This window comes from Arachis ipaensis, chromosome B09 (genome assembly GCF_000816755.2).
Source record: "Arachis ipaensis cultivar K30076 chromosome B09, Araip1.1, whole genome shotgun sequence".
Lineage (NCBI taxonomy): Eukaryota > Viridiplantae > Streptophyta > Magnoliopsida > Fabales > Fabaceae > Arachis > Arachis ipaensis.
Window position 1 is genome coordinate 130179446 of NC_029793.2, and position 18208 is coordinate 130197653.

Here is an 18208-nt window from a genome sequence, read left to right on the forward strand (position 1 = left end):
TACAAATCTTAATCTATAAGAAATAATAAAAAATTAATCAAAGAATCACAATGAATTTCCTTGAATAAAATCATATGCATTCCAGCATAAGACAAAAACTATATAGTTATTCGGCACTCCATTCTTCATTTGGAGCCAGCAGGCTTATTGTCTCCCTGGCCACCTTGACCAGATTGAACGTCACCGGCGGCACCACCACCACCGGCGGCACCGGTTACATCAACAGAGCGCACCCTAAACCTATCAAGCTTCAACTGTGATGATCCAGCACTCAAACTTCTCTGCAATGTTCTTGCCCCGTGCATTGATTGATTAGCACCGGTTAACAAAGTGCTGATTCTCTTAAACAACTCCACAAGATCCTCATGGAGCCTCTCAGGAACCATTTTCTTGAAAGTTTCTCTCCTCCTAATGTAAAGTTCTCTAATAAACTCTAGCAGCCTCATGATTCTTGGGTCTGCTGATTTTCCTGCCTCAGTTCGGAATCCAAAATAATTGTCACACATGTCACCATAATTATTCTTCAACAAACCACTTTGCAATAGGTGCTGATCATGGTCACTTCCAAAGTTTATGTTCATTCTCATGATGCTGTTTCTTCCCTCAAATAACTAGCTTCTTGGATTTGATGATAGGAGAATAAGGGTGTATGTGTTGATAGAGAAAATGTTATGTACAATGATATGATGGTCCTTTTGGTTCATAGTATAAGCTATAAATATATGATTTTTTTTTTCTTAACGTGGTGTGTAAGTTAGGAACTTGTTGAAGAATCAAATTACATTAAGCATTCAAAAAACACGTTGCTGAGTTGTGTCTTCCAAGAAACTTTAAGATCTCAATAGTCCAAAGAGTTTTAATAATCAAAACTTGACTACTTGTCCTAAGGAGACAAGCCAATTGCTTCTAGAAGTTAATTACTAGCATATTTTCGACGATTTAACTTGAATGATATGTTATCGTGAAACCCATATTTACTTAAATATTTAATCATATATTGTGTCCTATAAAACAAAATATATCCAAATTTTAGAAATTTGTTCATGGAATTTTAAACATAAATAGTTAAACATCTCTCATTTTAAAATTTTAAGTAGTTAAGCATCGTTATGTTTTACAATTACTAAAATAATTATGTTATGTGTATATCTTTTTTATTAAAAGAGATTAAACAAAAAATATATATAATAATTATTAATATAAATATTTTACAAAATTATAATTAAAATTAAAGTTTAATTATTTTTAATGTTAAAAATATTAAAAATAATTAGTATTTGTTTTAACTGATTTAGATTAGTTGAGTGGTCATCTCACTCGTCTAAAGTATTAGAGTTTCGAATCCCTACGTAACAACTCATTGGCTAGCGGCAGACTGTTAATAAATGGAGCTTCAATTCGTGAAAGATTAGTTCTCGACCTGTTGAGTTAGAAAATATAGTGAAAGAAAATAGTATTTGTCTTGAAATTAGAAAAATTCTCATTAATGATAGCATATTTATGGAGATTTGCCTTTGTTAAAATTTAACTGTGACAGATTTATTTATTAGTATCATATTCATTCAAATGATATCAAACAATATGATCAACGTTGTTACTAGTTAAAATTTTATATTTTATGACATGACTTTTAAACTTCTAAACTTATAAACTTATGTCATTACAAAAGCTATTAGATTTATTAATATTTCTTAATAATATTACCAAAATACCGTCGTTGAGTATTAGTTTATATAAAAAGAAACTATAATAACTTTTGTTATTCAATATATAATTTATTCTATTGAAAAATGAATTATTATTCCTAGATTGGTAAATATATTTTTTTCTATTTTTATATCATTTTATTTGGCAATAATTGCCATTAAAAAATGAATGATTACAATATTTTATAATATGATGTATAAAATAATTTTTTATTTTAAAATTAATTCTTATTAATGAAAAAAATTCAAAATATTTTCTTACACAAATTTAAATTTGAATCTAAAATTGATTAATAACTCACATTTTTTAAAATTTTAATTAATAGCAAAAACAAAATTAGTTAGGTATAAAATATTCAGCATTTAAATTTCAATTATAAAAAATTGAGTTAGAAATTAATTATAACTTAATAATCGATATATATATATATTAGTATACAAATAATAATATCTAAAAAATTAGTTAGGTATAAAATATTCAGCATTTAAATTTCAATTATAAAAAATTGAGTTAGAAATTAATTATAACTTAATAATCGATATATATATATATATATATTAGTACACAAATAATAATATCTAACATATAATTTAATTTTTTTTAATAGAGTTAATGTAAAATTTATTAAGAATTGATTTATTGTTCTAAATTTTTTTATAAACTTTGTAGTATGTGAAAATAGTGATCTTATTTTTTATTATTATTTAAAAAATTATTCATAATTTTTTAATATGTAATTAACTTAATTAATAACCTTTATTATTATTACTTTTCTACCAAAAAAATCATGTTTATATTATCTGTGTAACACCCTAATATTCAAATCCTTATACTCGAGTCATAAGTCAATGATAATAAGGTGGTACGACTTCCAAGGTGAATTTTTAATACATAACTATAAGTAAAATTAAAAAGAGTATTAAACAAGAAGCCTGAAAAGAGTAAAAATAAAATCGCGAAGTCGTATCACTCACGCATTGACAACTGAAAGATAAAGCGTGAAGTCAAAAATGATATACAGATAAAGGTATGAAGGAGAGTAAAAGAAGAACAGTATATAGATATATATATATATAACATAAGTAAATAGCCACTAGTCGCGATCCGCGAAGTTTAGGTCGGCTAGGGTACAGTATGAAAGTAGCTGACAACAAAATCCCCTAATCTCTCCCAAAAGAAACATAAGAGTCTCTATAGGCAAATTCAAAAGAGTTCAATACATAATATAAACTTTTCAAAATAAAGGTGGAGAGATTCTAAGCAAAATATAAAGTAGAGAATATAAAGATCTTCGTCATCTCTCAGATGAACCACAGTTCACTTTTGAGCACCTGGACCTGTATCTGAAAAACAAGAGATATATACGGAATGAGAACTCCCGACCCATAGATTTTCAGTACGGTAAAAGTGCCAAATAAATACAATGCATTGTAATAAAAGCTCACTAAACATCCTAAACTTCCTTTCACCAAATATTCATCCTATGTTCTCGCTAATCCATGAATAGGCAACTGTCATAAAGGAATGCTAAATCTAATTCCTCTTCCTCATGCTTCCCAACTTATAACTCTCCATCAAATCAGAATCAAAATCATAAGCCAAACCATCACTGGTTATTTTATCTCAGAAATTCTATATCAATACTTCATATCCTCACCTGGAGCAAGTGAAATCACTTCACTGCGTCTACTCAGGGAGCTCAAAATATCTCATTCTCTACCTGGAGCAAGTGAAATTACTTCACTGCGTCTACCCAGAAAACTCAAATTATCTCATTCAGTAATCATCATTTTAAATTAATCATATCATTATTCCATTTCAACAAGAACAACCCTCAATGTCAACCGACACCAGCATGAGGGACCTCTCAGTTGTACAAATACAATCAATATAGACAAGTAATACACAATTAAGGTACAAGTAGAACAGATAGCATATAGTCAGGTAACATAGCATATATGATATGGCAATCCAAACAGATAGGCAAACCCAAACAATTCAAACATATGCAAATGATGTATGCATGCCCTATGGCTGATGAGTCTCATATGTCAGTTATAAAGCCAACCCGACAAGTCCTGGTAGCTAACTATTGGACTGTCCCTCTGTCGTGCATCCCCAACTCGAGTTATTCACAATCATAATCATAATCACATAACACCCACACTGGTGTTTATCCACGGGACGCGAGCTCATCCGAAACTTTCACAGTGTCCAGCCACACTTACGAAATAGGGTCAACAGAATCTCGGATCTCAACCTGGAGCAAGTGGAGCCAACCCACTGCATCTACCCAAGGAAATCCGAAACTCAAATAATTTCACAAATCTCAAATCATACTCGATTGGGAGCAAGTGGGGGCTAACCACTGCATCTACCCCAGGAGTCTCAAACCAAACCCGGAGCAAGTGGAGTCACTCCACTGCATCTACCCAGGCAGGTATTTAAAAGCTCAACCTGGAGCGAGTGGAATCACCACTACTGCCGCTACTATCCAGGCATCACAATATCTGACCCAGAGCAAGTGGAACGAACCACAACCCTTGCTACTATCCATGCATCACAATCTCTGACCCGGAACAAATGGAACGAACCACAACCCTTGCGTCCACCCGTGGAGCCTCTATACTAACCAGTCTAGAGCAAGTGGGGCGCAACCACAATCATTGCATCTACCCAAGAGGTACGTTCTCATATGCCCAGGAGGAACCAAGGAGGGGATCCTAACCTCCCACCATCTTGCTGGGGACAATTTTACAATACCAGGAAGAATAGGGAAGGGGATTCTCACCTTCCTTCATTTCTCTGGGGTCGCACTTTCGAGAAAGAGAGCTCAAGATAAAACAATCATTCAAAGTCATATTTTCATTTCCAGCCATAAATCAATATTTATCATAGCCATCCGGCTCATAACATAACCCATAACCAGCCAATAATCATTATTAAATACAGCCCTTCGACTCACGGCATACACCGCACTTCCATCATCACCTTCAGTAACTCATACAATCATCATTACTCATCATTCATCATTGATTCTCACTTTACTTCATCCACAAGTTACCATATGTTCTAGCTTCTTTTCATTACTAGGCATACTATAATGATTTAGGACTTAAAGGGTGAGAATGGAGGCTTAAAAGTCTGAAATTCGGCTTTAAAAACTCAAAATTAACTTTTGCTAAAAATGGGGTCACGCGTGCGCGTCACCCATGCGCACGCATGGAAGGCTGAAAAAGGAAGTGACGCGTGAGCGTCGTTCATGCGCGCGCGTGGGATTCAAAAAAGCAGAGTGACGTGTGCGCGTCAGCCACGCGTACGCGTGGGTGCGTTTTGTGCTCCTCGTACAAAACCAGCATAGTACCTGCACAACTCTCTGAATTTTCTATGAGGCATTCGCATTAGTGCAGCTACGCGTGCACATCGGCCATGCGTGCGCGTCGGGGTATGTTTTACCAAAAATTTTACGAAGTTAAAAAGCTGCAGAATTACATTTTTAAACCCCAAACTTCCAACACACATAACTTCTTCTACAAATTTCCTTTTTCAACCATTTATGAACCATTGGAAAGATCGTTAAATAAACTTTCATAAAAATCCAATTTTGAAGAATTCCAAACTCTGTGGACCAAGTCACGGACCGCCAAAGTTGGTCAAAAATCAATTTTTACCCAAAAATAGAAATCACCAATTTTTCCAATGTTCACAAGCCAAATTCATTTTCACTCATCCAAATGACTACAACCCAACCACATTCACATAATTACACTCAACCAAAACTAAACCTACCTCATCTACATAATTTTACCCAAAACTATTAAATTCCACACCTCAATTCCTCAAACCTTATTACTCAATAATCAACCCAATTATTCACACATTCAATATCTAAAATCCTTCCAATCTCTTATAAATTCACACAATACACACATCAACTTACCTCCCTTACCTCTTTCCGGCCTCCGACCCAAGATTCACGGCCTCTGGCCTAAATTCACAATTTAAATGCATATTCCACAAACCAATATTCATTATCCAATTCATCAAATTCTCAACACACTAAACATACAAATTCACACAATTCTCAACCCAATCATTAATTCATATTACATATCAACTATGCATATTAGTACCAACTATTTACACAATCCAAACTTATCCTAGGGGCATCTAGCCTAAGAATTCTCATCACACCACACGGTACTTAAATGAAACTTAAACCGTACCTCTTGTAGCCAAAATAATTGAGCTTCTTCTTGAGAGTCTCCATCAACCCTTAGTTCCAAGCCTCACCAAAGCTTCTCAAGCAATATCAATCTTCCAATTGTGCACCAAAATCACCCAATATTCTAACATAATTAATTTTTACAGTTATAATCAACCTAGGGTTCATGAAAATGATAAATCACAAGGGTAAGAGGGTTCCTTACCTTAACCCACGAAATTGGTTGATAGAACTCACCAATGGCTCATACTAAAGCACTTCTAAACAACCAAAATCACAAGATTACCTCAAAACCCAAACCAAATTCGAATTTAAAGAGAAAAACAAAAACTGGGCAGAGAACAATGGATTACTCACCACAAAATTTAGATAGAATTGTAGAGAATGAGAAGAGCGATACGTGGCCATAAACAGCTCGTCAATCGGAGTTCCGGAGAGAAAGTTATGATGATTTGAAGTTTGATGAAGTTAGGATTTTCTCTCTTCTTCCTCCCTTCTCCATTTCAGCGCCCCAAATCCCTTTTTTTAGGGTAAATAAGGTGAAATACTCATAACTAATGTTTATATATGTTGGGTCTTGGGTCCACTTGAACCCGGTTTACTTGGTTTGGTCCGTTGGCCCAATTTTGGACCAAAACCTTTAAGATTAGAGTCTTAAATCGAACTTTAAATATTTCTATCTTCCCAAATTATAAATTCTTATTTCTTAAAATTATTGACTTCTAATTAATTTTCTCAGCCACAGTACTGGACAGATCACAGCCGATACTGCCGGTCAAATTTCTAGTGCGCGTTTTTATTCAGAAAACTATGTTTTTCGACTCAGAAAAATTCACTGAGTCCAAATATCATATTTAAATTATCAAATTCCATTTACTAAATTTTCTAACCATATTCGCTCCTATTTAATTTATTATTTAATTAATTACGGTTTGACCGAGTTTTACAATTTGTATATTTTTTAATACTAATAAATATGTAGGTATTTGTACTATTATATTTATTGTCTTAGATAAGTATACCTAACTTTTATATATACTAAATATAATCATATTTAATAGTATAGTATTTATTACAGTAATGACCCAAAATATTAACTCAAGTGAGTAAGATCAACTTAGGCCTATTGTTAAAATCCTAAATCCGAATTAGGTTCGTTGTCTTAAAACCCAATGCAGATAAAATTCATGTGTCCTATCTCAAATCGGCTCAAATTGAATTTCCATTGTTAGTTAGATATAGTAATAGATACTCGTGTGGGCACAGCGGACCCCTTTTTCCTCCTTCACTCCCGTTTAAAAAAAATATATCCCCTATCCTCTCTCCATCTTCATTGCAAGTCCCCCTATTTAATTATCCCCTCAGTGAATGTCTACCCACGATTATCTATGGATATCCTTTGAAAATTTTTGAAAAAAATAAAAAAAAAATTATAATATAATAATCATAAAATAATGAATTCAATATAATTCAACTCAACTCATAATATATTCATTATAAAAAATAATATTTCAAAAAAAATATAAAAATATTTTTCAACATAATATAATATTTTAGGGCGAGACTAAGCGACAGAATGACGAACTTAAGAGGTAAAGAAAGTGAGTTAGAGAAAGAGTAGATACAAAATCAAGGCTAAGGATGAGTCTAGAAGAAAAAAAAAGAGTTTAAATTAGAGACAGAAATTAGAATTACTAAATTTAAGATATATATATATATAACGGGTCCCTTGAAGAGGGTACATATGTCCCCATCTCAGTCTATTTCACGTGGACAGGTCTCCAACCGTAAAAATTTCACAGATCCCTATTTAATCCCAAATTGCAAGTAACTCAGTGAATATCCATTTGGCTAGTCTTATTTATCATTCTAATTGCTAGCATTTGTTAGTTCGTGACGTAAAACTACTCTAGCCACTTAGTAAATTCCTAGATAACCATATCATTCTCATAAAATCACATGTATCCTTGTTATAACAATATTAATAAAAAATAAGTGGTTAAACACTAAATGAGTTATATTTTTCATATATATAACAATGGCTAATATCACATATTATAACTTGTGAAATTATATTATAAAATATTGATAAGTTTGAACAACTTTAAAAAATAAAAAATATTAAAAAATTACTATTTGATTCATAAGATTTTATTTTTAGAAATTTGTCTATAGTCTATAATTAATAATGAAATTACATATATGCTATTTATCTTATATGTATTTTATTTTACTTGATAGAAACTTATACTTTTTTTTGTATTGACAATGTTAGTGACTATAGAGAGATTTTTACCATTAAATAAAACTATAGAGAAATTAAAAACAAAATTTGTTGATATTTTTTATAATTTGTTTAATTTTTAATTAAAATTAAAATTAAATTATATATTCAATTTATATTTGTTTGTTTATTATAATAATTATTTGTAATAGATAATATATTTAAGTATTTTTGAAAGAAACAATTTAATTTTACAACGGGTCCTTGAAGAGGGTACCTATGTCTCTATCCCAGTCTATTTCACGTGGACAGGTCTCCACCCGTAAAAATTTCACAGATTTTCATTTAATCCCAAATTGCAAGTAATTGAGCAAATATCCATTTGGCTGGTCTTTTTTATTATTCCAATTGCTAGTATTTATTGGTTCGTGATGTAAAACTACTCTAGCCACTTAGTAAATTTCTAGATAACCATATCATTCTCATAAAATCGCATATATCCTTGTTATAACAATATTAATCGAAAATAAATGGTTAAATACTAAATGAGTTATATTTTTCATATATATAACAATGGCTAATATCTCATATTATAACTTGTGAAATTATATTATAAAATATTGATAAGTTTGAACAACTTTAAAAAAATATTAAAAAATTACTGTTTGATTTATAAGATTTTGTTTTTAGAAATTTGTCTATAGTCTATGATTAATAATAAAATTACATATATGCTATTTATCTTATATGTATTTTATTTTACTTGATAGAAACTTATACTTTTCTTTTTTTGTATCGACGATGTTAGTGACTAAAGAGAGATTTTTACCATTAAATAAAACTATAGAGAAATTAAAGACAAAATTTGTTGATATTTTTTTGATAATTCATTTAATTTTTAATTAAAATTAAAATTAAATTATATATTCAATTTATATTTGTTTATTTATTATAATAATTATTTGTAATAGATAATATATTTAAGTATTTTTGAAAGAAACAATTTAATTTTACACAATTGAAAGATAAGCATGAAATTGAATTTAAGACGAAGTGAAATATAAAAAACACATTGGGAGTAAAAGTTAAATAAATAATTAAAAATAAGATAAAAAAAACAACTAAAAAGAAGTAAAAATGGGCAGCAAAGACTATACATGTAATCGATAAAAAATACACTGCAAAAAAAATTAGTATAAATTGTTGTAAAATAAATAAGGTAGATGTACTAGATATAAAATAAAATATGTAAATAAATAATAATAATATTCACCACATCAATATCTCACACTAATAAAATGTATTAATATTATATGTATTAATATTATACACTAATAAGGTAAGTTGATTATTTTTCATGATTCTTTCAAGTGATGCTAGGTTCATTTTATAAATATTTTTTGTTCATATTTTAAATTTATTTGATAAGTAAACCCTTGCACGAATCAAAGACAATGCGATTTTATAGATTTATAGGTGCTAATAATCTTTATATTTAATTTGTTTTATAGTGTGATAATAGCCAATATATTTGTTGGTGGATTTAACTATTACTATATTATTTATAATCACATTCAATATATATGTCTGATTTACTGAAGAAAGTAGATTATTAAAATTGATTAATAACCATTTTAAAATTAATCCAATTAATACTAAATAAAAAAAACAATGCATAACATGTTTTTTTTTATTAATTAAATTATTATAATTCAAATTAATTTAAAAAAATAATTTAAAATTATAATTTCAATTTTATCACATGCATGGCATGGGTAATTATACTTGTTAAAAGAAATAAATAAAAAAAACACTCTCAAAAGTACGCTACATCAACTCCATCGTTAAATATAGAAATTCAATTTTTATATAAGAGAATAGATATATTTTTTAACTGGAGACATATGCTCCTCAACCGGGTCTTTGTCAAAGTGATCGATGACCATGTGTAAATCATTGATATAAGTTCACATAATCATATAAGAAGAGTTTTAAGTGTATCAAAAATACCGGTGTTTCAGTTATTTTAACTATTGATCTGAATTATAAAAAATATATATAATATATTAATTAAAATCAACGGTTAAAACAATTGGAATATCGATGTTCCGGTATACTTAAAATTTTCCCAATCATATAAGCCATGTTATATGTCCTTTAAGCAACGGATAAGACAATAATATTTTTTATTCTTATTAATAATAAATAAAGTTTGACCTAAGGCCAAATGGTACACCAAAGTGTATTTCACATCATCATTTTCAAAATATAATATCATTATCCAATTTTAATAAGTACAGGAAATGGAGATGACACCTTGATGGCCGAAAAATAATTCAACTCATATAATAATGAGAACATGGATGAATTGACTAAAAAAAGCATTTGAATATGATTTTAGTTTTTATAGAATAGAATATACTATTCTTTTTTCTATAATATTTCAAGAATAGGTTGGATCGAACGTAGGATGCTATTTATATAGAGTGAACTACCAACTCAGCCCCTGACCATTTCGCAGAATGATAAAGCAATCCCTGATAAATATTGTAATCCAGTTCGGTCCCTGTCCCATGCCTCCGTCACACAAGCCGGTCCTTGAGGGTGAATCTCTGGCTAGAATGAACGGAAAACGCTGAGCTGGCACGGTGAGCGTGTGTGAGCTGGCTGACGTGGACGATCGCTACATACGTGGAGTACTAAAATGGTTAGGGGGTTAGTTGTCCGAGTCCACGTCAACATAAAACGTGGTCGTTATGATGGGAGGTGCCAAAAATGTTTAATTCATAGTGTGCCATTCCATAAAAACCCTTCATTTACGCTTCAGAATTACCAGTAAACCCTAGGAGAGAACGTTTTTCACCTTCGTGACCATTGTTAACCTTGGGGAGTTAGAGAGTCGTGTTGACGTTGTTACTGGGGTGGGCATTGACGAAGCTGACGTCGTTGTCGTTAACGGAGTAGGTTGACGGTGCACTGACGGCGATTGGAGGAGTTGACTGACGGTGCTTGTGACAGTCTAAGTAAGCCCCTTTCTCCGTGGACCTCATTGTTTCTTCTGCTTTATGTGGTCCTATTAACTCACTCTGACACACCACCATTGAGCTTTACAACTCAGTTGCCCTGAATAAAGAAAACATGAAACTTGATTAAGAAATGTCCAACGTGATTAATCAGGGTTGATTATGTACTATTTTAAGCACACATTAGAGAAAGTTAGAAATAGATTCCACTAGTTTTGACTGTTGTGAATTTAGGAAAAAATGATTCTGAGATTGTTATGCATGTTTATTTTTTTGCAGATGTCTGAATATTTAATTACTCCGGTGTTTCACCATGGGGGGAGATTTCAGAATGATTCTGAGGGAGGTCTGTGCTACAGGCATGGGAAAGTGAAGAGGTTTCTCCCGTTGGACCTGGATTATGTCAACTTTTTTGACCTGGTGACATTGTTTAAGGAGTTGGGATATATAGGGTATAAAGAGATGTTTTGGCTAGACATGAGAGCACCCAACATGGAGGTTGGTCTTCATGCTATGAAGGGGGATATGGAGATTAACCAGATGAGGGAAAATAAGCTTATGAACAGGGACACTGATGAATTGCATATTTATTTTGAACACGAAGTGGATGTGGCTGAAGTAATGGAGGATGGTGTGGACCTTGGTACTGTTGTGGTGAGTTCATCATCGTCGTCCTCCGATGATGGATATGAGACAACAGAGGATGAGCCTTATAAGCCTCCTCCTCCTGGGTATGAGACAGATGACAGCAGCAGTGAAGAAGGGGTAAGAGCAAATAAAAAAAAGAGGGTGCCAAAGAAATCATTGTCAGGTAAGAGAAAAATGGATGAAGAGGCTGGTGGTTATGAGACAGATGACAAGGGTAGTGATGAGGAACTTAGGACCACAGATGGTGAAGGGAGAAAAGGAGGCTCAGCTAAGAAGTAGGTTGGGGGTAATAAGGCTTCTTCATCTGCTAAGAAAAAGACATCTAAAAAGTATTCAGGTGTGAGAAGAAGACATATACTTAGGGATGTGCTGCATGATGGATCAATGGAAGGCCATAATTCTGGGCCTGGGCCCAATGTTGGGGGCCCAAGAAGAGGTCAGAAACCAACCCCTGTAGGAGGGACAGAGGGTACTGACAAAAATAACCTGGGGGAAGGGTTTCATCAGTCTGGCTCGGTTCTTACTAATGTGGAGATGGATAGTTATTATGAAAAGCCATATGAGTATGAGAGTGAGGCCTTCAACAGTCCAATCTCTTCAGAGGACGAGGATAAGACAGCGTATGATCCATTTGATGAAGATTCTGAATATGGTGAGGTTGAATTCAAGGTTGGACAGTTGTTTCCAACGCTTGAGATTTTCAAAAAGGCACTAAAAGACTACTTCGTGCATGAGGGGAAGGACGTGTTATACATTAAGAACGAGAAGCATAGAGTGAGGGCAGCATGTGCAGCTGATAAATGTCCTTGGTTGATTTATATTTCTTGGAATTCTGCTAGTAGATGCTTCTAGGTGAAGACCTTAATTGATGAGCATTCTTGTGCTCGGGACTATGGTAGTAACATGGCTGACCGTCAATGGGTGGCGTCTAAGCTTATTAAAAAACTTCTCATTCAACCCGACATGAAGCCAAGACATGCAACGTAGCATATGATAGAAGAATACAACATCCAGCTGAACCCAAGAATGATTGCTAGGGCCCTTAAAGTTGCTAGGAAAGTTGTTATTGGTAATGCAAGGGACCAATATGGAAAAGTGCGTGATTATCTGAATGAACTGCATAGGAGTAATCCGGGCACAACAGCATTAGTGGAGACAATTCCCCAGCCAGTTTCTTTTCCACTTTTTGATAAGTTGTATGTAAGTCTGAATGCATCTAAGAAGGGGTTTGAAGAGGGTTGCAGACCTCTAATCGGCTTAGACGGATGCTTTCTGAAAGGGTACTATGGCGGCCAGCTCTTAAGTGCGGTTGGGCAAGATGCCAATAACCACTTCTTCATCATTGCATTTGCAGTTGTCGCTAACGAATACAGAGACACATGGAAATGGTTCTTGACACTCTTACAGGAGGACTTGGGAGAAGTGACACAGTTTGGCTGGAATTTCATTTCGGACCAGCAAAAGGTAACATGTGTATATTAAGTATGTTAATTTTAGTGTTGAACTATGTTGATGGTTGGTTCTCATTTGTTTATTAATTTGTGTGTATGATGCTTGAAGGGTTTGGAGCTGGCTATAAAAGAAGTTATGCCTAATGCACACCACAGGAACTATGTGCTTCATATTTGGAAGAATTTTATAAAGCATTTCAAGGATCAGCAAACAAAGAATCTGGTATGGGAATGTGCACGATGCACCACTTTCCAGGAGTTCAACACTGCAATGGAAAAAATGAAGAAAGTTAACACTGGAGCTTGGGAGTATCTTCAAAGGTTTGAGCCTGCAGTGTGGACTAAGGCTTACTTCAGCCATGGTCCTAAAGTTGACAACATCACAAACAACATGTGCGAGGTATGGAATGCGAAAATTGTCGAATACCGTGGGAAACCAATTCTTTCTATGTGTGAGGACTTACGTTGCTACCTGATGAGAAAAATGGCCACACATAAAAGAAAGTTGGAGGCTTGTTCTGGTGTATTGGCCCCTGTGCAACAGAAAAATTGGACGAAATTATTAAGCCTAGTGCCAATAAGTGGAGAGCAATTTGGGCCGGAGATAGCAACAAAGTTCTGTTTGAGGTGCATAGGGGAAACCACAAGGTGGGGGTAAATCTGCAGCAGAGAACATGTACCTGCAACGTATGGCAACTCACAGGTAAATCTATGTCCTAGCTCATTACCTTTTCGTCTTGTACACCTGATTATTGTCATAGTAAACCTTGTACTTTGCTTCATGAATGCCTTGCAGGCATGCGGTAGCAGCCATGTACAAGATTGGCTTGAAGCCAGAGGATTTTGTACATAAATGGCTGACAATGGAGTCCATTAGGGCCACGTACAAACATTGCATCAACTCTGTGAACAGTGAGGAGTACTGGATTCCATCTACTGCAGTACCATGTGATCCTCCACCAATAAAGAGACCTGCACACCGCCCAAAAATGAAAAGAAAAGTGGATCCAGTTGAGAAAGAAATGCACCCAAACAAGGCAAAGAAGACTTTTGAAGTCACATGCAGTAAGTGTGGCGAAACTGGGCATTACTACAAGACCTGCAAAAATCAAGCTAAGGACCCAAACTGGACACCAATGACCAAGAAAGAGAGAAGGGCTGCTAAGTTGCAGATTGTAGTCACCAATGTCCCCAGCCAGAACACACCTCAGGTAACTTGGGGTTCGATATGTCATATGATAGACATGGTTAGGGTGTCAGGCCTTCTGCTCCACCAATGGAAAACCAATTTGCTCAATCACCAATGGGAATCAGGCCTTCTTTTCCACCAACACCAAACAGCATATCCACGGAGACAATGCAGGCAGCAAGTTCTGTGACTGCTTCAAGGCTTTTCAAGTTTATTCCAACTCCTGGGTTCATTCCACCAAGAAAGAAATAATCGATGCAGGGATATGACAAGCTCATTTCATATGTTTTGTGTGTTATTTTTGTGTTAATTTGGATTTGTTTAGGCCAGTTTAGACCCCAGGTGGAAAATTGAAATCTTATGTCTTATCTTTATTTTGTAAGGGGTTATATGCTGCCCCTGAATACTAGTTGCTACATTTTCAGAACCTTTTTTTTTGTGTTGCTTCTTTAGTGAATGAACCTATTATAATATATGAATTATGTTTACTTTTCGTAAGTCTATTCTCAGCTTCATATGTCCACAATAACAATAATAACATTAAACAACATCTGTGTTTGATTATCTCCAAATCAAATATCATAACTTCATAACAGTCTTAACATCAATGGTCATTGACATCCTCTAACTTAATGTCCTAACAATGTTTGCAACTATAACTCCACAGAAAAATGCAACAACTGTTGCACCCCTAAAACACCTATGCTCACTATGCACATGTTTGCATCTCTTAACTTGCAATTCTAAAGCATGTACTGTATGCTCCAACTCCCTCACTTTTCCACCAAGCATCTCAGCTGCAGCCACGTGCTGATCTTCGAGTTGCTTGCCACTATCAAAACCAAGCGATTTCGAGCCTTCAAAATCCAACAACGCCACGAAATCATCGAGCCATGCAAAGTATTTGCAGTGTGACCCTGAACTCTGCAGTATTGATAAATAATGGTAAGAACATGTTACCAGAGGCTACATCAAACGAACTTAATTAAAAATTCAAATCACCTTAAAATTGGGACATCCATAAAACAACCGATTAGGGTTAAGCTCCGTCGAAGATAGGAACAGAATTGCATGAGTTCCACAATAGCACCGCGGAGCATTGAACCTCTTCTTCTTCATCGTCTTCCGCGGTCCAACACTACCAGAAGAACCGGTAGTTGCACTTCTGCTTTCGTCGTTGACTACGTCTCTTCCAATTTCGTGAATGGACATTGAAGTGAGATCTCTCATGATGCTCATGGCGAATTAGGGTTCCACAAATTAGTCACAAAGAGGGGGACGAATACCCACAACGAATAAGAAGGCTCCTCCCATCAAAACGACCATGTTTTATGTTGACGTGGACTCAGACAACTAATCCCCTAACCATTTTAGTACTCTACGTATGCAGCGATCGTCCACGTCAACCAGCTCACACACGCTCACCGTGCCAGCTCAGCATTTTTCGTTCATTCTAGCCGGAGATTCACCCTCAAGGACCGGCTTGTGTGACGGAGGCATGGGACAGGGACCGAACTGGATTACAATATTTATCAGGGGTTGCTTTGTCATTCTGCGAAATGGTCAGGGGCCGGATTGGTAGTTCACTCATTTTACTAAACTAAAACAAAAAAACCTTATTTAAGCCCGCCATAAGATTATAAGTTTGTTTTCCGTCATAAATCAATCTCTTCCCACGCAACTGGATACAATACATAGAATCATTGCCAAGGAACATGAGAATAAAACAATCACTTTAACACCATTGGTGAAGCTGCTAGAAAACTAATAATGGAAATTATATATACATGTTTGCTCTTAAACTCACATCAATTAAAATGAGAAATCATATGCTCCAGGAATCCCAATCCCAACCCCAACCCCAATTTGCTTCTTGTATCGGATCTTGAAAGAGCATCACCAAATGGCATTGACATCAGTGTTGTTGCATCTTTAATAGATTGGAAAAATAGGAAAGCAAGGATAAACTTGTTTCGTAGAAGATAGTATGCCTCCATCACAGAAAGCATCATAGGGGTCCTTTCTAGAATTGAATCTTGACCCATTTAACAATTGTGGGTCGGCAAGAGATTGATCCACTCCAGTAAGGCTCCGAGTTTTGTTAAAATAACCAGTAGTTCTAGATATTCTTCTATCAAGGAAGAAGTTTGAATGAAGTCTGGAAGTCGAATCTTGAACATTAGAACCTGTCATTGTTTCATCAGGAAAATGTGTTGGTTGCCAGAAGAAACTGGAACTTCCGGCTGGGAAGTCTAATTTTTTCTCACTTTTGCTAACATAAGCCGAGGGTTTACATGCTTTGGTGAAGTATTCGGTCTCAACTAGTGGCAGACTATTATTGAGCTCTTGTAGGAATGTCTTAGCTTGTTTGAGTGATTCAAGTACACCACTGAACTTATGAGGTTGTTCATGACAAACTAATGCATTGAGGTCATCTTTTTTGTTTCTTGAGGTCTCTTTTTGGTGCAAACCACCATGAACATCAGTTAGGAAGTGATCTATTTGCTTGTAATCAGGGTAATGATAACCATATGGTTCTTGATTGTGCATATTTGAGGAATCATGATAGTCTTCTGTACTCTCATTTTGGTTCTCCTTCAGTTGGGAATGTGAATTTTCATGAGCAAAGAAATCAGAAACACTAAAAGTTCGGCTTCTTTGGTTGCTGTAACCTTTTGTTCCATCAACTGATGTTTGCATCTTTTCCTTGGCCTCGGCTCTTAATATTCCTTTAAAGAAGGAAAAGTCTGTGGGTTCTGCTTTATCTATTTGCTTGGAATCAGGGTAATGAAGACCATATGGCTCTTGAAGGTGCAAATCTGAAGACTGATAGTGGCAGTTTACCGAACTCTCATTTTGGCTCCTCTTTAGTTGAGAAGTTGAATTTTCTTGACCAAATAAATCAGAACTAAAAGTTTTGCTCTTTCGATTGTCATAAGAACCTTTTCCATCAAATGATTTTGGCATAATATCCTTCACACCAGCACCTAATAATTCTTCTAAGAAGAGAACGCGTGAGGGTTCTGCTTTATCTATTAGCTTTGAATCACGGTAATAATGACTATATGGTTCTTGACTGTGCCGATTTGAAGACTGATAGTGGCAGTTTACCGAACTCTCATTTTGGCTCCCCTTCAGTTGAGAAGTTGAATTTTCTTGACCAAATAATTCAGAACTAAAAGTTTTGCTCTTTTGATTGTCATAAGATCCTTTTCCATCAAATGATCTTGGCATAATATCCTTCACACCAGCAGCTATTAATTCTTCAAAGAAGAGAACACGTGAGGATTCTGCTTTATCTATTAGCTTGAAATCAGGGTAATAATGACTATATGGTTCTTGATTGTGCTGATTTGAAGAATGAGAATGGTAATTTTCTGGACTCTCACTTTGTTTTTCCTTTAGTTGAGAATGCAAATTTTCTTGACCAAGGAAATCATCAGAACTAAAAGTTTCGCTCCTTTGGTGGTTGTAACCTCTTGTCCCATCAAATGATTTTGGGACTCTTAAGGATCGTTCAAATAAGCAAATATCTATAGCTTCAGTGTCATCCTCTTGAGCATTTGAGTTAAGCTGAGCCTTGCTTTCATCTTTTTTCTCATACATATCATAATGATTCCTCCAGTTATATGAGCCCTGGATTTATGACCCGAAATGTAAACTTTAGATGAATGAATATAAATAGAATAGAAGAGCAACGGGAAGCCTACTTTGAATACAAAAGATCATTTAATATACAAA

At 34.5% G+C, this 18208-nt stretch overlaps 3 protein-coding genes across 4 annotated transcripts in view; 1 reads left to right on the forward strand and 2 right to left on the reverse strand.

Moving 5' to 3' along the window:
* Nucleotides 34–738, reverse strand: LOC107617038. The gene has a single exon (XM_016318871.2). It carries the CDS (start codon nt 585–587, stop codon nt 126–128), a length of 462 nt encoding a protein of 153 aa, XP_016174357.1. The 5' UTR covers nt 588–738; the 3' UTR covers nt 34–125.
* LOC107615959 lies at nt 12818–14719 on the forward strand. Its single transcript, XM_021112032.1, has 4 exons — nt 12818–13291; nt 13388–13926; nt 14075–14489; nt 14531–14719. The coding sequence occupies exons 1-4, from the start codon at nt 12818–12820 to the stop codon at nt 14717–14719; spliced, it is 1617 nt and encodes a 538-aa protein (XP_020967691.1).
* Nucleotides 16084–18208, reverse strand: part of LOC107617897 — a 5183-nt gene continuing 3058 nt past the window's right edge. For both annotated transcript variants that reach the window (XM_016319773.2, XM_021110422.1), the window contains one exon: nt 16084–18103. In XM_016319773.2, the coding sequence (XP_016175259.1) occupies nt 16400–18103 (1704 nt within the window). In that variant the 3' untranslated portion in view covers nt 16084–16399. The remainder of the gene's footprint in view (nt 18104–18208) is intronic.

Excerpts from the sequence above, each read along its gene's own strand:
- LOC107617038 (XM_016318871.2), bottom strand. The coding sequence starts at position 587 with ATGAGAATGAACATAAACTTTGGAAGTGACCATGATCAGCACCTATTG.
- LOC107615959 (XM_021112032.1), top strand. The coding sequence starts at position 12,818 with ATGATAGAAGAATACAACATCCAGCTGAACCCAAGAATGATTGCTAGG. Across the intron at positions 13,927-14,074 it reads TGCATAGGGGAAACCACAAG|GCATGCGGTAGCAGCCATGT; the intron begins GTGGGGGTAAAT and ends AATGCCTTGCAG. Across the intron at positions 14,490-14,530 it reads CCAGCCAGAACACACCTCAG|GGTGTCAGGCCTTCTGCTCC; the intron begins GTAACTTGGGGT and ends AGACATGGTTAG.